This window comes from Mycteria americana, chromosome 15, assembly GCF_035582795.1.
Source record: "Mycteria americana isolate JAX WOST 10 ecotype Jacksonville Zoo and Gardens chromosome 15, USCA_MyAme_1.0, whole genome shotgun sequence".
In the NCBI taxonomy this organism is placed as follows: domain Eukaryota; kingdom Metazoa; phylum Chordata; class Aves; order Ciconiiformes; family Ciconiidae; genus Mycteria; species Mycteria americana.
The window spans coordinates 13,375,133-13,395,720 of record NC_134379.1 but is presented as its reverse complement, the minus strand read 5'-3'; the positions used below and the strand labels follow the sequence as shown (position 1 = coordinate 13,395,720).

Sequence of the window (20,588 nt, the reverse complement as noted above, 5' to 3'; positions counted from 1 at the left end):
GCTGGTCTGCTGTGTCCTGCCCTCAGTGCAGGGGAGTACTGAGGTAGGAATATAGCACCTAGTTTGCTGCCAGCTTCCCCTCTGCCCACAGGCAGGGAGTCAGGCAGTATACAGTTGTGTCCCATGAGGGCAACTCTTCCTCGTGGCAGAAGTGTTATTCCTGTGGCGATTGCTCCTGTGGGCACTTTGCATCAGGCCCTCCCTGTATGCTTTAGTGCTCCCAGGATGCTGGGGTTCTCTATACCCCAGCCCTTGCTCCCCATCACCTCCTCCCTTCCCCTGAAACAGAGAGGTGCCAGCCAGAGCTTTACAGTTACAAATGTTTATTCTACATAAAAATTCCACAAAATGGGAAGCTGTTTTGCACCCAAAGCTTTGGGAGAAGAAAGGGAGGCTAGCAGGGAGGGAAAGGGTGAAGGAGAAAAGAGGCAACATACAGTGTCATCCAGTCCAGTGAGACAGAGCAAGCCAGGGTCAAGATCCACATAGAAAACAAGGACACTTAGCTCACAGTACAGCAACAGTACAACTCCACGGGGGGCTTGGAAAGCCTTCAAGTACATTAATTACAAAAAAAAACAATCCCCAGTTCGAGTGCAAGCTGTGCGTGCCCCACACTGCTCGTGGAATACTGCATCGACACGCTCCTGGCGCTGGGAGGGCAGGTGGCACTTGGAACAGAGGTGGTGTAACTCAAAGGACAAGCGGTCTGAGGTTGGGGGCTGGAAAGAAAACGTGAAATGTCTTCCCAAAGCACAACCACGCTGTTGGTGATTTGGTCGGTACATGCAACGACAGGTAGGTAAAAAGGAACTGAACGGGGCTTCCCGTAGTGCAGGGGGTAATTATTGCACCAAAACACCCTCCCCTCACAGCAAGGACAGTGTGAGCCTGCCTGTGGGGCAGTGATGGCAGCCTGCTCCTCTGCCCCCCTTGCGTCAGAGCCTGGGTCCACTGCCACCTGCAGGATCCCAGCAAAGTGCCAGTCGCCAGCTGTGGCCCCATCTGGCTCCTGCTGCTTGGGAGCTGCTGGCAGTGGTGGTACCAACAAGGAAGGAGCAAGTGACAGAATCCCCCCAGTGCTGTTCTTGGCCTCGTGCCTTGACAGGGGTGGACCACAGCCCTGATGTCATGTGAGCTTGTGCCACAAAAGCCACTGCTTGGAAGAAAAAAAAGTCACCTTGTGCTAGCAGTGGGCATCGCTGAAGGGTGAGAGCCTGAGAGGAGTTTTTTTGCCTGCCTGCCCAGGAGCAGCCCTGCCAGCAGTGTTATTGCTTCCCAGAGGAGGGGGCCCAGCACTCTGGCTCAGCAGAGCAGAGCACAGACTGTGGCGGCAGGGAGCTGCACAGGGGTGGGAGCAGCAGGCACTCAGCTCCCTTTTCTGTAGCCAGACACATAGCCACAGAGCAAGGACCCTGCCCATGCCTGCCTCCTGCCCTGGAGGGGGGCTCCAGAGCTGGCCTGCCCCGCTTGCAGGGGTCCCGGTGCCCCAAGCCCTTTTGTGCACACAGGCTGCAGTGCTGTAGCTCACATCAGTTGTTGCGGGACTGTGAAAGAAGGGGGCTCCGGCCTTGGATGTTCCCATGGCTGCACCCACTGGCGGCTTGGGCTGGGCAGGGCAGGGGAGCCAGGCTGGATGTGCTTGCCAAGGGCAGCTGAACGCAATCAGGGGTTGTATTGTGGGACCTTGGATAACAGTGGCAGGGAAAGAGCCGTGCCTGGGTTGCTCCTGGGCAGGGCTGCACCTGGGGAAGGCAGTGCTATATCTTGGCTACAGCCTGCTGCCTTTCACCCTGCACCCATGGGCACCACGCACAGGGCCGGTGCCTGCGCAACAGCACCCAGCCAGGGTGGAGGAGCACAGGGTTGGAGCAGCCCTGCCCTCACCCTGGTTGGAGTGGGGAGGTGACACGCTACCCGCAGCTGGAGTGCTTGCTGCCATCAAGTGCCCTTTTTCTGCTACCAGCATCTTAGCTCATGTCCCAGTGTGTGGCTGTGAGCTTGGCCCCAGGTGCCTGCCCTGCTCTGGGCTCCTCTGTAGTGCTTTGGAATGTGCATGGGCCAGCTGGAGTCCTGGAGTCTCCCGGGGAATATGAGGGCAGAGCCCTGCCCCCAGCCCAAGGAAAATGGACAGTAGCAACACAGGGCCCCTCCGAACAGCCAGCAGGCTCAGGCCACCCCACAGTGGCTGCATCCATGTAGTGGGTGCAGCAGAGGGCACAGGGCACCCAGGTGCACCCACAGCACCACACCAAGTGAGGGTGCCTTACTGGATGGCCGATGGGATAAGCAGGCAGAAGGGCACTGTGCCAGGAGGAAGTGTCAGGGGCAGGCGGATGCCAAGAGGTGGTGAAGAGATGGAAGGGGCAGTCAGGCACTGCCCTGCTCAGGAACTAGTAGGATAGAGGAGGAAGGCTGCTGCTCCTTGGTTGCAGGGGGGTGGATGCAACAAGGGCTGCTTATGGGACCATGGCAGGAGAAAGCCCAACTGCCTCCAGCCCCCAGCCATGGGTGCCTATGTGGAGAAGTGAGGCTGGAAGCAGCCCTGCTCCCAGGCAAGCACTGCTGGGGACTGTGGGCATCAGAGCCAGCCCCAAACCCTGACAGCCAGAGCCCAGGCCTGGGGGCAGTGGGAGATGGGGCCACTGTGTATTGGGACTGAGAAAAGAATGATGAGGCTTTGGTGCAGGGTGAGCGGCCAGTGAAGCATGCTGGCCTTAAAGTACCTGTGCCCTCCTGCCCTGCTGGGCCAGCACCAGAGTGCAGCACAGGTCCTCACGTGACCTGTCCCCATCCCCAAGCAATTGTGATGGCCCCAAGCAGCAGTTCCTCATCCCACACTGCTCCATCAGGCACCCACCACCAGCAGCAGCATGTCTAGCCCCTGGCACCCACACTGGGGTGAGGGCTCGCCTAGGGATGGGGCTCTGCAGCCAGGCACAACCATAGGACAGGCCGGGATGGGGGAGGCAGGGCCTGGCAGAGCACACCCCTGGGGAAGGGCCCCGTGAGAGAAGCAGCTCAAGGAAAGGTGTTTGCAAGCACAGACGTGGCTGACAGACATGAGTGCTCTGGCTGGAGGTGATGGCGAAGCTGGGGGATGTTGACTGGGCACTGTGCTCCTGAGGACTCCTAACACCCTTCACTGGTCCCTCCTCATCCTTGGCTGTCACTAACACAGGCTGCCCAGCACAGGAGGAGTAGCAGGGCCCAAGGGCACCTCTGTCCCCACCTGGTCCCAGCCAGCCACCCAGGCTGGAGCGGTGATGAGAGCTTGGGTTCCCCCCCCAGGGTCCCCCTTGCGCCCATCACTGTCCCCTGCACCCTGCCTGCGCCCCGGGGCCGGCGCTCCCTCCACACAGACGCACTGCACACACAGCATCACAAACAACCATGCATTAGAAACTGAAATGCTGCTGGGAGGCTCCAGGGCTGCGTGGTTTGCTCCGGTGTGGCTGCGGCCCCGTGGCACGCGTGGCTCCATCCATCGCACACAAAACAGTCCTGTGGGGTGAGTCTAGCCGAAAATGCCGCCGAAGGTGGAGGCAATGACGATACCCAGGATCACGCAGCAGATTATGATCATGATCTTCTTCTGCTCAGGTGTTCCAGCACCGGCAGGGAGAGAGGGGAGAGGGGACCGTGAGTGTTGGGGGCAGGCTGGCCCTGAGAGCTGAGGGCTGAGATCTGCCCTTTTCCTGTTTGCCTGTGGTGGGCTCTGAGCAGCACCATGGGACCCAGAGGGGCTCCAGCAGCCCTGGGGCAGGGATTGGCACCCCAGCTCCCCCTTCAGCCCTGGGCTGGCAGAGCTGAGCTGGTGGCCCCTGGGTCCCCAAGCTGCTGAGCTGCTACGGGACCAGGTGTGGGGACTGGGACTCAGGGTGCTCAGGGTCAGAGCTGGACCATGCCTTTTCTCTACTTTTTTTTGGCAAGGGACGTGGCTCTCACAGGAGGCCTGGCCCACAGGGTCCCTCCTGTCCCTTTTCCCCACAGGCAGCACCCCTGCCCCATGGCTTGTCATCAGCACTCATGCAACCTGTGCCAGGGAGCTCTGCCTCAGCTGGTGCCACCAGTGGGACCTGTGCTGCACCCAGTGGTGGGGGGTAAAGCAGTGCCCAGGCACTCGTGAGGCTGTGCCATGCTGCCCACTCCTCTGTGCAGGCAGTGGGGCAGGCAGGGACCTTCCCCTGGGATGGAGGTGTCAGCAGTGTAGGCACGGGAAGATGGGCCCCAGCCAGTGCCATGACTCACCCGTCTGGCTTTGCTCTGGTACTTCACCGCTTTTTTGGTGTCAGACACAGCCCGCTCCACATAGTCCACCGAGTGCTCCACGTTGTACTCAATGCGGTCGATCATCTCACCCTGCAGAGTGGGGACAGAGCCCATGCGCCCATGCGCACACAGACATGAGCTCCTTCCTGCTCTGCTGCTCCCCGGCACCATGTGGATGTCACCCTGCACAGCAGCCCTGCACAGGAGAGGGAGAGAGACACCATCAGTTACCTGCAGGCAGTGGGTGCCCCAGGGTGCCCTGGGGTGGGGGCTCTGGACGACGGGCTCTGTCCCAGAGGGCTGGGACCTCTGTGCACATCCCAGCAGGGAGGCAAGCAAGGGTGAGGGTCAAGGGGGTTCCCCAGCCTGGTCCTGGCCTGGTGGCCACCCTGTCTGGTGTCTCCGGTGACATCAAAGCCACAACAGGATCTACACTGATACTGTGCTGCACGCTGCTGAAACCGGAGGCATGGTGGGGGAGCAAGGACAGCATCAGCAGTGCCACGTGGGGTGCTCATGAAGTCACACAAATGCAAGGATGACCACCCTGATCTGCACAAGCACCCTGCCAAGAATAGAAGGCCCCGGAGCAAGGCTGGCGAGGCCGGACCACTGGGCCCTGCAGGGACTCCTGCCCCGCTCTGCCCCCGGGGCTGCAGGGGTGGGCTGGGGATGTGGCTCATGCAGATGTGGGGATACAGACTGGGGAGAGCTACCCCCCTACCCGCCTCCTTTGGCCCCCTCCTGACTGCACAGGGAAGCAGCCAGGTCCTGCAGCAGCTGGAGACAGAGTCTGACAGTTCATATGACCAACAGGGCTGGCAGAGCCCCAGCTCAAAGCCCAGTGCCCTCCATGGCTCTGCAATGCTCATTTCTCAGCCTAACACTGGAGACCACGGGGAGGACTAGCCTTGCACGCCCCCCTCCCCCCCCCACCCAAGCACTGACCCCCACCAGGCTCCCTGCTGCCCCTGTCCCATGCCAGCCTGGCGGCATTGCCTAAAGCTGCTGCTTCTCCTTCCCACCTGTGCCATACCTGGGGCAGAGCAGGCAGCTGCCAGCACTGCTGCCAGCCTGGCACCCCCTCTGCTCCTGGTGCGAGCAGCTTGGAGCCTCCCACCCCACAGGGCAATGCAGGGTGCTGGCACAGTCTAGCCCTTAGACTGGGGCAGGGCTCTGCAAATCCCCCAGATCTGTCCCCCAAGGCAGACAGACAGGCCACCAATGCCGCCATGCCACAGCCACCCTCACCTGCCTGCCATGGGCAGGCCCTGGCACCACGCGAGAGCCGCAGACATGCAGGGCGCAGCCATGCAGAGCAGAGCATGCAGCACCGGTAAGGGCTCGGCGAGGCTTTACCTGCCACTGATGTCTCCTCAGGCCACGGCAGCATGGCAGGCAAGAAGGTGGGGGTGAGCAGAGACACCAGAGCACATGCCCGGCTGAAGGACCAGGTGCCGTGGGCTGGTGGCACAGCCAGGGGCGGCCTGGCAGGACCACCAAGGCTGGCAGCACCCTGAACTTGCCCAGCAGGGCCCAGCGCTCCGGGGGAGATGGAGACATTACCTGTGTGGCAGCCACCCACTGCCCTTCTCCAGAGCCCATCACCACACCTCCCACCTGGGGCACACAGTGGGTGGCTCTGGCCCTGGGGAGCCCAGCTCAGCCCCTGTGGGAGCCGCGTTGGCCCCAGACGCCATTTTTCTCCTCAGCACCCACCCAGGCAGGGGACCGGCTGGCAGCCCCATCCCCCTCCAACCTCCCAGGTGAGCTGGCCACTGGGCTGCAGTGTCTCCCTACCTGGCTCTCCACCAGCATGGCCATGTCCATGAACATGTCGTGCAGCTCTCGGATGCTGTTCTCCAGTTTGATGATCTCACTGTGCCGTGTCTCAATCTCATTCAGTGCCTGCTTGGTGATGTTTGAATCCATAATGATCTGCAAGAAGACAGGGCCACTGAGCACCGTGCTTACCTCCTCAGATGTCTGGGTTAGGGCCACCAAGAGAGGAAAGAGCAGGAGCCCCTCCAGCCACCCCAGCCAGGCAGTTTGCAGCAAACCCCCACCCTCCGGCCAGGATGCAGCCCCTGCTCAGGCAGCATCCTCAGGCCAGACCTGAGCACCCAGGTCCCACCTTCTGCATGGGCTGTGCTCATCACTCCTATACTGGGGCCGCTGTGGCAGCACGTCCACCAGCCAACCCCCCTGGGATGAGGGGGCTGGCTCGGCTTTTGCCCGCGCCCGGCTTGGACCAGGGCTGACATGCGGTGCTTACCCCAGAGGAGAAGATGGCTGGGTTGCCACTCTCCAACATGTCCTCCAGCTCCTCGCTGGTGGTGGTCCTGCCAGCTGCAAGCGACACAACACGAGTCAGCTGTGAGTCCTTTGTCCCCACCATGGGTCCCGCAGCCCTACCGCAGGGCTCTGAGAGTGGAGCAGAGCAAAGCTTCCAACCCCGAGAGTGCACTGGGCAGTTCGAGGGGATGCCATCCCAGAGCCAGGCTCTGTGCCAGCCCTGCAACCCCTCTTTTTAAGGGGGTCAAGCTGCCAGCTTGGACCAGCTCACCCAGGAAAGCCCATCTATCCCTCCTGGTCAAGTTGCCCATTCCTGCGGGTCAGAACCCCATCCTGAGCCAGTTCAAGACCATGAGGACACTGGGCTCAGCAGGGCTTGCTGGCCTGGCAGGCACTGCTGCAGTCACTGGACTGCCCGAGTTTTAGACCTGCAGCTGCGTAACAGAAACCAGGCTCCATCCTTCCCCCTGCGACGCAGCCCTCCTCCTTGGCCTCAGGGTGGTACCTTCAGCCCCACAGCTCTTTTGGGAGCAATTCACCCATTGTGCATGGTTGCCCTCCCCTCCCCATGGACATACTCCACAGTGCTACAGAGGAGAGAGATATTAATCACTCTGTGGGTTACACTGATCCCCCACCATCAATCGCAGTGTGTTCTTCAGGTTAACGGCCAGGTAGGACCCATGAAATTATAGTGCTAAACTGAGACAACGGTGCCAGGCAGGCTTTTGCTGGGGATGCCCAGTGGGAGCAGGGAGGGGGAGAAGGAGCAGGTCACACCTGCAGAGAGGGCAGGAGACATCCCACCGGTGTGATCAGAAGCGAATGGGGGTGGGCAGGAGCAGATAACAAAGCAACTTTACCAAGCCCAACAAATCCAAAACCAGTAGAATGGCAGGCAGGGAAGGGCTGGGGTCTGGTATTGGTGCCCCCACCACCACCACCACCACCACCACGCTGCCCACAGGCTCTGTGAGGGACGATAGGGACAATAACATCCTCCAGGATGATTCCAGGGCACCTCTGAACAGGGGAATGGAGGAGACGTGGCAGAGCACAGGGACAGCCCACTCCCTGCTTTCAACAATGCTGCACTAGGGGCTCAGACCGAGGAGGTGCTCGAAACCTTGAACGCAGTCCAGACCTTCACCACAAGTGTGTCAGTGCCCCAGGGAGCACTGCAGGGGGCCCGGCCCACCAGCCATGCTGCCACCCTGCCTGGGCAGTTCCTCCAAGTACACCTCCACGCTTCATTATATGTCTCTTTCTTTGCAAGGTCCTGCACCTGGGTCAGGGCAATCCCCATTACCAGCACAGACCAGGGGATGGATGGAGAGCAGCCCTGCAGAGAAGGACTGTGGGATAGTGGTGGGACATGAGCCGGCAATGTGAACTTGCAGTCCAGAAAGCCAAGCATCTCCTCAGCTGCTTCACCAGCAGCATGGCCAACAGGTCGAGGGAGGGGATGCTCCCCCTCTGCTCCCCTCTCCCAAGACCCCCCTGGAGCACTACGTCCAGCTCTGGGGTCCCCAGCACGACAGACATGGACCTGGTAGAGCGGGTCCAGAGGAGGCCACCAAAATGGTCCGAGGGCTGGGACACCTCTGCTATGGAGAAAGGCTGACAGAGTTGGGGTTGTGCAGCCTGGAGAAGAGACAGCTCCGGGGAGACCTTACTGCGGCTGCTCAGTACTTAAAGGGGGCTTGTAGGAAAGAGGGAGAGAGACTTTTGACCAGGGCCTGCAGTGACAGGACAAGGGGTCTGAACGAGGGTGGGGTCAGGTTGGACATAGGGAAGAAATGTTTTACGATGAGGGTGGTGAGACACTGGCACAGGTTGCCCACTGAAGCTGTGGATGCCCCATCCCTGGAAGTGTTCAAGGTCAGGTTGGATGGGGCTTTGAGCAACCTGATTAGTGGAAGATGTCCCTGCCCATGGCAGGGGAGTTGGACTGGATGGTCTTTGAAAGCCTCTTCCAACCCAAACCACTCTATGGTGGAGTTGGGTTGGAGTCTATTATTTTCGTGCCCTGAGATGCAGAAACAAGAAGAGCACCCAAAGCTCCTGTGCTCTGTTCCTTGCTGGGGCCCCACACACATGGGCACTCTGAGTGATGGGAAAGCGCATTTCTGGCTTCGCCTCAGGAAAACGATGCCATATCAGCAGATATTGGTGGTGATGGCAGCCAGGAACACATGGGAGCCTGCAGGCTCTGGGTAGTGTTACCAGCTCCACGTGGAGGTTGTTTGCTGTCTCCTGGCACCAGGAGGCTGAATGAAGGGAGAAGGAACAAAAACACACACACCCGACGAGCAGGAGACTGCAGTACAAAGGCTTTGTTATCTGCTAATGCTCATCAGCTCTGATTTCTCACCAGACCAACAGGGTTTACATCCATGGCTGGGCCAGGAATGTGCAGCCTCCTCATCAAAAGCAGGTAACAAAGCTTTCTGGGTGCTTTCTGGGCCACGTGATAAACAGAGCACCAAGACCAGAAGGGTGGCAGGGTGCAGAAATGTGCTGGGGTCCCTTGCAAACACCGTCTGGGAACTGGAGCTCTGGGAGGCTGGAGGGCACATTTCAAGACGTGTAGCAGGCAGCTGGGATCATTCTCCTGATCTCCCTCATGCCTGCACCTCCTCACCTGGCAGTGAGAGTGTTGCATGGCTCCTTGCTGCTTGCACCAGATCTGTTTCTCCTCCTGGGAACTCAGGCAAGGAAGCAAGGAGTGGGCTGAAGGGACAGCAGCTGAGGGGAGCAGCTCTCCCAAAGGCCTCCAAGGAGCAGGACTAGCTAGAGGGCTGTGACAGTGCCCTGAGCACAGGCGACAGAGCCTACATACAGGGTTATGAAGGGGCCTGGCACCTGAGAGGGGATGTCTGAAGCCTGTGTCATCCATCCCAGTTGTGTCAGGCAGGGCTGGATTCAGCACAGCAGCTCCCCCAGCACCTGCAACAGGTTTTCCACAGCAACCAGCACAGACGGGACATTGCAGGAGAGAGCAGGAGCTGAGAGCTGCAGACTGGAGCTCATGGGGCTTCTGAAAGCAACATGGAACTGTTATCGACAAGTGGCACAAGAGAAGGAGACATTTGCTGGGGTGTCTGAAAAATGGTTACAGTTGGAAGAGAAATAGAAAATAAAAAAAAGAACACGAGAAAAAACAGTGGCCAGGAAGCAAAAATGGAAATTCCTTAAAATAAAATTTTTCTTCTATTGTTTTTCTTGAAATGAAACACTTTCTCTGCAAGTTAACTTCCCACAGCCAGGAAGGAATTCCTCTATTATTTATGTGACTAATATCTCATAATCTAAAAAGCTAATGGGATTTTTATTTTAATAACTGATAGGAATGGCTCAGTGACACAGCAAGCATGGCCCAGTTGGCTCTTGCAGCAGGGATCCAGGGCACAGACCCTCCAGGAGCCGGCACTGTTCCTAGCACACCCAGGGCTGTCTGACAGGAGCTTGGGACAGGCAGCCCAGGATGCATGGGAAGAGACCAAAATGGGATGAGCTCAGCCCTGCTGTGTCCGGACACCGAGCTTTCAAGGTAACAGGATGGCTCCTGGGCCACTGGTCCAGGTCACAGCAAGCTGTGGTGCTGTGTGGGAACTGGAGCACCCAGACCTCCCTGAGACCACACACTCAACAGGGAGAGCAAAGAGACACAGAGAATGGTGGCCCAGATGGTGCAGGGAGAGCACCAGGGCAGCACTGCCAAGTCTCCCAGCCTCGGGCTCTCCCAGCAGCAGTTTCTACTCCTGTAACTCTTGGGGGACAAGCAAGTTGCCTTCGACAGAACGAGGAACCTCAAATGAGCCTGCTCCCCTCCCGTGGTACCAGGGGCTGGAGGGAGGAATTCAGCTGAGTGGCTCAGCGGGGAGCCCAACCCACAGCTCATCGCTTCTCCTCTGCAAATGGAGTACATCTTCAAATCCAGCTGCATACTGCAAGGAGACCAAATAATGAACAGTGCAGACCTTAAGAACATCTTTAAAAAGTACAATAAAGCTTATAAAAAGGAAGAAAAGGGACTTGCCTAACGCAGCAGAGAGATGATCCACGTGTGAGACATTAGCACCAAGAACCTGAGAGGGAGAGGAGCCACAACCTGCTCCTCTGTGCTTGGTCTGCAGCCCCAAAGAGAAGCAGCTGGAGCCAGACGATAGGGAACCCTGCCCCACAGCAGAAGCCATCCCTTCACAGAGCAGGAGTGGGGATCCTCTGGGGTTGGGGGCAGGCTAAGCCAGGAGACAGTGTGGCCCTAGCACATGCAGGGCCCTCACCAAGCTGGCACGCATCCCACAGCATGTGAGCAGGATGCTGAGAATGGTGTCCACCAGCAGGGCCAGACAACACAAGCTGTGAAATCAGGTCTGGGGTAGCTCCAAAGAGTCCTATCAGGAGCAACAGGAGAAGAAGCTGGAGGCAGGACTGGAGACAAAGCTACAATGTAGGGCCAGGGTCCTTCCAGGAGACATGGCCAGAAAAGGACTGGGGACACTGGAACAGTTTGCTCAGAGAAGCTGTGGATGTCCGATCCCTGAAAGTGTTCAAGGCCAGGTTGGACGGGGCTTTGAGCAACCTGGTCTAGTGGAAGATGTCCCTGCCCACGGAAGGGGGGTTGCACTGGATGATCTTTGAAGGTCCCTTCCAACCTAAACCACTCTGCAAGTCCATGATCCTATGACATGATTACAACAAAGATCCAAAGTCCCAGGAGACAGGGCTGGAGACAAGCTATCTTGAATGTAGACCTGAGCCCACCCAGGAACAAGGCCAGAGTTGGGGCTGAAGACAGGTACGTCTGCAGCACGGCTCGGATATGGGCTGGGTGGCACAGGCTTGATCTTACGCAGCTCCTGGACCTACGGGCAGACGTAGAAGTCCCGTGTGAGGCTGGTCTAGACAACTAAGACCTGTTAGTGCCCCTAAAGCCCTGAGAAGCTGCTGCTTTGCAGCAAGAGAACAACCTGATCCCCTGTCTGTACCCCATGTGAGCTCAATGCAGCCTGCTCATAGCTGCAGGTGAAGGCTGAGCTCTGCCACCTGTGCACTCACAGGTCTAAGGAGCTGCATAATGCCAACGTCCCCTTAGGTTGTTCATCCTCCCCACCTTCCCCAGCTCTGGGAAGGGTCCGCAGCCCATTCCAGACACCATTACATGTTTTAGGATGACACAGCATCACTCCCACCAAGGGTGACCCGCGACACCTACTTGCCAGCTCTTCCTGCCTGTTGGCTCCTTGCTCTCAGCTGAAACTGCCCTGGTTCCATGAAGGGAGAACAAGGGCTCGAACAGCACAACTTTACAAACCCTCCTGTTGACTGTGGCTCAACTCTGAGCAGTCACTGGCACAGTGACAAAGAGGAGCGTGCCAGGCGCGGTGCATCAAGGGCTACTTGCTCTGCCCAATTCAAGCCCTAGAGACAGCTCTGAGGGCAAGCAGTGGGATCAGCTCCAGGAGATGCCATGTCTCTCACAGGCAGAGGTGGGATGGGATGCAGGATACATGGTTCTCATCTCAGCTCTCACCACCTCCTTGCTGCCCCATTCCCCTGTTGCAGAGCATGGGGCTGGTAAAAGCTGCAGCAAGGTGAAGGATGAAACATCACATGGATTAATAACTGGCCAGCCAGTGCAGGCTTGGCCAAAGGCTATAGTTGGTCAGGAAGAGCTTGCTTTAATGCTGAGCCAAAGCATAAGGCCTGGAGGCTGCATCTCGCCCACGCTGTCCAGCACAATGCTTGCCAAAACTCCAACCTGCAGGACCCCAGAGGACTTCCCAGCAAGTCCACCGCCTTCTGGCTAGGTTTCCTGGTTTGGAAAGGCTGCCGTTAGCTCCTCAACAGCAATAAAATCAGATGAAAGTGTGCTAGATACTTGCGTGATCTGCTGCCCACATCACCACACAGCTACTGCACAGCCACAAATGGGAATGAAAGGACTGAGTCAATGCAAGGTGCCCACAAAGGGAGAAGAGCCTGGGGGAAAACACGTGCCCTGAAACTTGGCAAAACACTGGAAAATCATGAGAACTGGACCTCTGCCTCCCCAGAGAGCTCCAGAGTACATCTGCCTCTTACTTGGTATCTCTAGAAATTAAAGTTTCCTGGGGAGAAGAAGCTCTGCCAATGACAAAGCAGCACAGAGCATCGCTGGGAGCTGCAGCACAGAGGGAGAAGCAAACTCAGCCCTGAGCTGGCAAGCAGAGAACAGTGAGAGATGATGCACAGGTCATGGTGCAGCAGGGCAATCAGAAGCTCTGGGGCAGGCAGAGACATGAAGCCACCGAGGAGACTTTCCACCTCAAGGCCACTGCACAGTCCTTGGCCCTGCGATGCCCAGCTGGATGGAGTGACCACCCCCATCGACCAGCTCCCAGGGGATGGGGCAGAAGCAGCTCCATCAGGGCATGCAGGACCCTGGGGAAGCTCTCAGGGAAGCCTCCAGTGCCACAGCTCACACCCATCACCCAGCTGACGCCAAATGCCAGTTTGCTAAATTCTGCATGCCAGACGCTCTATAAATAGGGAAGACTTCAGGCACCTCGGGGCTGTGGAAGTCAAAGATGCCATGGCTGAATTAACTGTAATGGCTCAGCTGTGCTCCTTCGGCTCACAGCATCCCTCCTCCTGGCAGCAGAGCTGCACGAGCACACACAGAGCAACAGCTAGGGCTCAGGTTGGAAACACCGAGGACAAGGCACCTTCCCAAGGCTGGGATCCTCTGTCTGGATCTGGCTTTCAAGCTCTCATTAGATACAAATCCATACAACTCATGGAGAGATGGATAACGCTGCCCTGTCTGCCCGTGCGTGTACAGGTAACGGGTACAAGTGACCCGACCCAGTTAGCCGTCCCCCAGCTCAGACAGGTCTAGCACTGCCTGTGGTGGTGTTGGGATGAGCAGACTTCAGCTATAAAAGCTTGCTCAGCACATCACAAACTGCCACCCGCCTCCCTGTCCCTAAGGACCCCTTCTGCTCAGAGCAGGGGGGCTGCAGGGGCCAACTTCCAGCACCGTGCAGGCATTTCCACCCAACGAGACATTTTTAGCTCAGATAAATCCTGTGGTCATTCCTGAGATGAAAGTGTCACAGGAATCCTAAACAGGAATTCCTAAACAGGAATCCCCATCTCAGCACCGGGGGCTCCAGGACCACCCAGGGCTGCCCAGAGGAGCCCGCTGGGGCTGGAGCAACCCCCAGACTCTCCTGGCTCAGGGGCAGCTTGGGATGCATCCACAGCTTGCCTTTCTGCACATCAATTAACCTGGTCTCACACAGTGGGACGGGGGCTGATTAATTCTAGCAGTGCCTTTGGAGACAGCAGATGCTTTATTTTTGGCTCCTCGGTCTTGCACATAACAAAACTGTTCATAAAAACAAGCAGTGTCTGTGCAGCACCTTCCATGGCTTCAAAGCTGCACACCCACCACAGAAAGCTCCTCCAAGCCTCAAATCCAATTTCGCTGGGAGCAAAACCTAATTAGATTTAAGATGTCATTTCTCATAATGGACGGAACAGAGAGGAAAAAACTGAAGGAGCGACACCTCCCACCGCAGGCAGCGGGGAGGCTCGTGCCTGGGGAGCACGGCTCCCAGCAGCAGACATGGGGACACCACTGCGGGGAGGCACGGTCCAGCTAGAGGACAGCCACTGAGCATCTGTCCTGCCGTCACCAACCCCAGGACATGGTGCATCCTGTGATCCCTCCATGGCATCTGCAGTGTGTTTGGGAGCAGAGCAAGTGAGTAGCAGGGGGTTGAGGGCAACAATTAAGGCCGGGGCAGAAGCAGTGGGAGAGGAGACGTCATCCACTTCATCACGTCAGACAAGGTCCTGGGCTCAGCATGTGCCGGACGGGCAGGGGTTACAGCGAGGGTCACTGAGGCACAACCTGTGGCACACACAGACACGGCGGTGCCTACACAAAGGGAAGGAGCAGATCCCGAGAGGACTGTGGGGAGCCCCAGGGGTTGGCTATGGCCCAGGGCAGTGACTATACATCACCATTTCTTCTGTGACTGTCCCACTTCCAGAGCAAGAAGCAGATGCAGTTAGGACGGAGAAGCTCACCAGGTGCTGGGGAGCCTCCCCAGAGCAGCTGAGAAGTCCTTGCTTTCATACTTTCAAAACCCGAGTGATTTACTGGCTTTGCTGTCAGAGCTCCCAGCACTTTCTATCTTTGGATTCATCAGCTGAAAACAAGAGCTGACGATTTTGTAGAGCTTTGTGCAGTTGCCACATCCCAGCTGAGCTCCGTTCAAAAGAGCCTGTTCAAGAGCCCCCAGAGCAGCAGGGACTGAATGTGCTGGCTGGGACACCCCAGGACAAGGAGAGCCCTCTGCCCAGGAAGCACTCCTGATAAAACCTCAATAAGCTTGTTGCTTTTGATGAGCCTTCTTGCCAGAAGAGATTTTCCACTGTCCTGACAGAGGAACCCAGCTTTTGCAAAGGACTGTGCACAGGATTGTGTACCTTCCCAGCACAGACCCCGTCCTGCATCTGCATCTGCTGCACACCTCCATCCCGAAGGGAAAGCAGGTCCCTCACTGTCACTAACTAGCACGCTTGCTCTGCACCCAACCACTGCACCAATAGTGAGTCCTGAGCAGCCTTTTCTTTGTGACCCACCAATGCTCTGTTGGGCACTGACAGTCTGGTAGGATGGACAGAGCGAAGACAAGTATAATTTAATATATCTGCATAATTTAAGCAAAGCGGCGGAGTCCTTCCAAAATCCTGGAGCATAAAAACAAGAGGAAGGTTTTTTTCAGGTCTGCACACAATTAAGGACCTGGCTAGGTCCCTTCAAATCTTCTACTCTCTTAGAAGGGAGGCATAGGGATACCTTAAATTCCTATTTACATTACAAGCCATCCCTGTGGCTGGGTATCACCTACATAATAATGTTAGTTGACGAATGAGTCAGTCAGCTGGAACAGTGACACACTCATCATCCTGCTTTACATTAAACGTCAAGCTCTTGTTGAGCCTCATGTCAGTCAACCTTTCCATTCAGCCAGTGTGAAACATTTCTATTATTATTATACATCATAAAGAGTAATCTTATCAGAGGAAAGGCTTGCACAGCCAAGTCTCCTTCTAGCCCTCCACAGAAACTACCATACCCCACTAGCACCCAGATTCCCAGGCATCTGCAGCTCATGAAGGACATTCCCACAGGTGACCATCAAGGACACCATTCTGACTCAAAGATCTCCTACCTTATTATTCATGCTGAGTTATGAAAGAGAAGAAAAACACCCATTTGTTCGTGAGAAAAAAGAAACTGGACTGGGCTTCAGACTCCTTCCTTTTGAGCACAAAAGCCCATGACGCCTCTCTGACAATGAGATTATTTGCAAAAAATCTCTTTTAATCTCTACTTGCCCTGACTTCTCCCTTGCTTGCTTATTCCCCTGATTATGGTGGTGGTACAGTTCTTCTTTGCTGGGAGATGACCATGTTTCTCTAAAACTAACCAGGTATCACCAATTGCCCAGAAGAACCAACAGGAGAGCAGGTTTTGTGGACAGGCAGGACCAGACTTCTCCTAAGCGATGGGCTCTGGATGATGCAGGGAAGTCTTAGTGCCACAGTGGTGACAGCCTCAGAGGTATCACCTGGGGCTCACCTTCGGCCAGAAGACACCACTACTGCTACTAAGAGCCATCATCGTCCTGGGTCCAGGGAGATGCCTGGGGCAGGCACCGAGGCTTGTGCTCCTCCTGTGGCAAGGGAAACTGCTGGGAGCAGCGAGTGCCCCCATCTCAAGAGCTCACTTCTTTGGTTTTATATTTAGTTCAGTTCACCCACGATGAAAAGCACCCAGAGGAAAGGCAAGGCAACACACAGGAGTCAGGAATTCCCACTAGCTTCTCTGAACTCAAAATTAGCTACAAACAAGGAAGAAATTTCTATCCCTGTGCTCTCTGCACTCTCTACACAGCATGAAGAGAGTTTTTGCGCTTTGCTGGATGTGGTTTGACACCGAAATGCAAGGTACCACCACTTGTTTATCCCCCAGCAGAAGCCGTGTCCTGGTTGCTCCCACAGGTGTGCACACAGCCCCCATGCACCCCTGGGTTTTCATGGGGGAGCTCTGCACAGCTGCGGGAGCAGCTCTGATCTGGTGAGAGCCGGTGCAGGATGCAGCCCCACAGTGTGCACAGCCTGGCTACATTCCCCCTCCGGGTTTACTCACTGATCTCCAGCTGCCTCTGAATCCTGCCCTTGCAGCGCTCCCGGTAGTCAGTCTGCGTGGCGTTGTACTCGGACATCACCTCCACAAACTTGCGTGACAGCGTCGAGTGCTGCAGAGGGGAGAGGAAGAGAGAGCGGGGGGTGAGGGTCCCACAGGAAGGAGAGACCTGCCACCCCTGACCTGGGGGAAGGCTCAGCCCTGATCACCCCTGCACCTCTAGCAGCCCAAAAAGCATTTCTAGCCCAAAAGCTGCTCCAAGGAGTGTGACGAAGTGCAAGGGGGGCAGGTGGCAGCAGGGGACACGGACCCAGTGGGGTGGACCGGATGCACCCCTTGCCCAAACCCAGCCCAAGCATAGCCTTCAGCCCCCAGAGGACACCCTGGGATGGTGGCAGACCCGTGGGTCATGGCCGGCAGCACCCTCCTGCACCACACCACAGCTTGTGCCCAAGCAGCCCAGAGCTGAGGCCACAACAGTGCCCTGTGTCGAGCCCCACCTGCCTCTGCCACACTGCTGCGATGTGCCAGACCTGGCACGGGCACAGGATGGACCCACGGTGGTCACTTCGCAGTGCTGGAGTTGAGCAGAAAGGCCCTGGGGGGACCCAATGCCCCAAGCCATCGAACCTCCTCCCTGGCTGGGAGCACAGGCACAGCTGGCGGGAGGACCCCAGGGGCCAGGGCACACAGACTGAGCCAGGAGGACAGGGGGTGTCCCAGGTAATTGTCCCCTCTCCAGAAGCATGGTCCCGCTTTTCCTTCCCACACTGGAGGGCTCCCCCGAGCACCAGCCCCACAGGGACTCAGGGGATGACTGCCTGCCCCAAACTGAGAGACTGCCTGCAGAGCTGCCAGCCCAGCATGGATGGGGTGGCAGAGCTGTCAGCCCCCACGCACAGAGCACCCTCATCTTATTAGGCTGCTTTCCGTTCTCCAGGAAACATGCCAGAAAACCTTAGAATTACACCTGACCAGGGTCCAGCCGAACACGCTGACCCTCCCAGTGCTGGCTCCTACCCCTAAGGGGGAAGCTCACCCTCACATGAGCACCCACACTGGGGCCTGACTTGCTGTCTGATCTAGCTGCCAGGCTGAGCACAGCAAACAAACAGCCCTGGAGATGTTCCAGGAAGGTCAGGACAGAGCATCACGTGCATCCTCCATCCAAATGCTTATATCTCTTGAATAAGCCCTTTCCCCAATATGCCAGAAATGGAGTTTCATAGGATCACAGACTCACAGAACGGTTTGGGTTGGAAGGGACCTTCAAAGATGACCCAGTCCAACCCCCCACTGCCATGGGCAGGGACATCTTCCACTAGATCAGGTTGCCAGAACATAAAAGCCTTTGGACTGCTCTTCAGGGTTGTGGAAGGCTTTGTTGGGAGGTAGTTTTGCTTGCAATTAAAAAATGGATGCATTTCCCTCATCTTGTTCTTGGGAGCAGTTGGGCTGCTTATAAAGGCACAGAAAAACCCACCCTCCAGCTGGGAGCTTCATTTGGACTGATCGCACTTGCACAATGTGAAAAACTGCCAGCAGCGGGACATGGGACTCAGCTGTGCCCACCGAGTGGCTCCCCTCCATGGCTGTCGGGAGCAGCCGTTCCCCGCAGTGTGCTCCCGTCCGCTGAACCAGGTGGGAAGGGCTGGCAAGGCTGTGTCACGGGTCGCCCTTGGTAGGAGTGAAGCTCTGTCACCCTAAAACATGCAACGGTGGCGGGAAGTGGGCTATGGACCCTTCCCGGAGCTGGGGAAGGTGGGGAGGGTGATCAACCCAAGGCGACGTTGGCATTACGCAGCTCCTTAGACCCGTGAGCGCATAGATGGCAGAGCTCAGCCCTCATCTGCAGCTACTAGCTCACACGCAGTACAGACAGGGGTCAGGTTGTTCTCTTGCTGCAAAGCAGCAGGTTCTCAGGGCTTTGGGGGTACTCCTATCACAGAATCATGGAAACACAGAATGGTTTGGGTTGGAAGGGACCTTCAAAGATGATCCAGTCCAACCCCCCTGCTATGGGCAGGGACATCTTCCACTAATCAGGTTGCTCAAAGCCCCATCCAGCCTGACCTTGAACACTTCCAGGGATGGGGCATCCACAGCTTCAGTGGGCAACCTGTGCCAGTGTCTCACCACCCTCATCGTAAAACATTTCTTCTTATGTCCAGCCTGACCCCACCCTCGTTCAGACCCCTTGTCCTGTCACTGCAGGCCCTGGTCAAAAGTCTCTCTCCCTCTTTCCTACAAGCCCCCTTTAAGTACTGAGCAGCCGCAGTAAGGTCTCCCCGGAGCTGTCTCTTCTCCAGGCTGCACAACCCCAACTCTGTCAGCCTTTCTCCATAGCAGAGGTGTCCCAGCCCTCGGACCATTTTGGTGGCCTCCTCTGGACCCGCTCTACCAGGTCCATGTCTGTCTTGTGCTGGGGACCCCAGAGCTGGACGCAGTGCTCCAGGGGGGTCTTGGGAGAGGGGAGCAGAGTGGGAGCATCCCCTCCCTCGACCTGCTGGCCATGCTGCTGGTGATGCAGCCCAGGAGATGCTTGGACTTATGGGCTGCAAGTTCACATTGCCGGCTCATGTCCTATTTGTCACCCACCAGTCTCCCCAAGCCCTTCTTCACAGGGCTGAAAGCCTCCCTTCCCAGAGAAGGCAAATCTGGTTCATGAGTCTCAAGCGAAGCCAAATCCTATACTTTTTTAAACAAGAAATGCTTGTTCATTTCTTCAACCATGCAGCAGAAGCAACATCATGTGACTGATGGGCGACATCTCACACACCCGTCCTGGGCACTCAGCATCACTCTCGCATGCCACAAGCACCTGCAAGGTGGGACCAGCTGATGGTACTGCTGCAGGGAGAAGAAGGGTGTGTTACCCAACCTCATCCCATGGACTGCTTGTGCAGCCCAACCCAGGGAGCGGGGAGCAAGAGGAGATACAGAGAAACGGTGGAAGGTGAAAGGAGAGGCGGCGATGGAAAAGGGATAGGAAAATAGGATACTCAGAAAGGATCAGAAAGAAGATACAGAGAGACTGACACAATGAAGAAACTCCCGATGAGCATTCCTCCTGGGACTTTCAGGGCCACCAGCATGACCTGAGCTCACCCATAGAGAGTTACAGCTCACAGAGAGCTGAACTGTACCCAGCCCTGCTGAGCTGGAGCAGCTCTCAAAGCCTCTGCACAGGGGGGGACCAGTTCAACACAGCATCTCTGCAGGGTCAGACATGCCTGGTGCACACTGGCACTCAGACACTCCTACCAGGTGTTGGTACACCCAGAGCAGCCCCAGCCAACACACCCCTACCTCCAGGAGACAGCACTGGAGACATCTTGAAGATATACTTGTTTTTGCTTTGCAGCTATTCTAAGCAAGCAGCAGCTTGGTATTTATGGCAGCGCCTCAGACTCAGCTCATCTTATTCCTCCTCCGCTGGCAAACCTCTCATGAAAGCCCCCCAGCAGCTTCAGCTTCAGCAGGCAGCCTCTGCTTGAGAGTTGTCCGGCCCAAAGCAAGGTCAAAACAGCTCCTGAGCATCATGTTGAAATCCGGCAAAGACGTGATGTGCCATCCAAGAGACTCTTCTGCCTTTTCAAAATTGTTTGCCTAAAATCCAGTTCATTCTCATTCAGCTGAACAGTATCAACATATGTTGATCTGCAGCCAAATATAGCCTGGGTGATGAATGACACCCCTTTCTGCTAATCAGTATACCACACCATACCACTTTTACTTAAGAAGTTATTTAACTTAGTGTTTATTTTGTCAGATTGTTATTTTATGTTCCCACGGGTATCCCACATGT

General features: G+C 56.7%; 1 protein-coding gene across 2 annotated transcripts in view; it reads right to left on the bottom strand.

Moving 5' to 3' along the window:
• Nucleotides 1-2,921: 2,921 nt before the first annotated feature.
• The window catches only part of STX1A (syntaxin 1A), a 94,563-nt gene continuing 76,896 nt past the window's right edge, over nt 2,922-20,588 (bottom strand). Inside the window, exons 6-10 of one of the 2 annotated variants that reach the window (XM_075518454.1) lie at nt 16,784-16,892; nt 6,548-6,621; nt 6,073-6,210; nt 4,252-4,362; nt 2,922-3,595 (exon numbers count right to left, since the gene is read on the bottom strand). In XM_075518454.1, coding sequence (XP_075374569.1) covers nt 3,518-3,595; nt 4,252-4,362; nt 6,073-6,210; nt 6,548-6,621; nt 16,784-16,892 — 510 coding nt within the window. In that variant the 3' untranslated portion in view covers nt 2,922-3,517. Of the gene's footprint in view, nt 3,596-4,251; nt 4,469-6,072; nt 6,211-6,547; nt 6,622-16,783; nt 16,893-20,588 lie in introns of those variants that run through there. The other variant, XM_075518452.1, reaches the window with a different exon arrangement.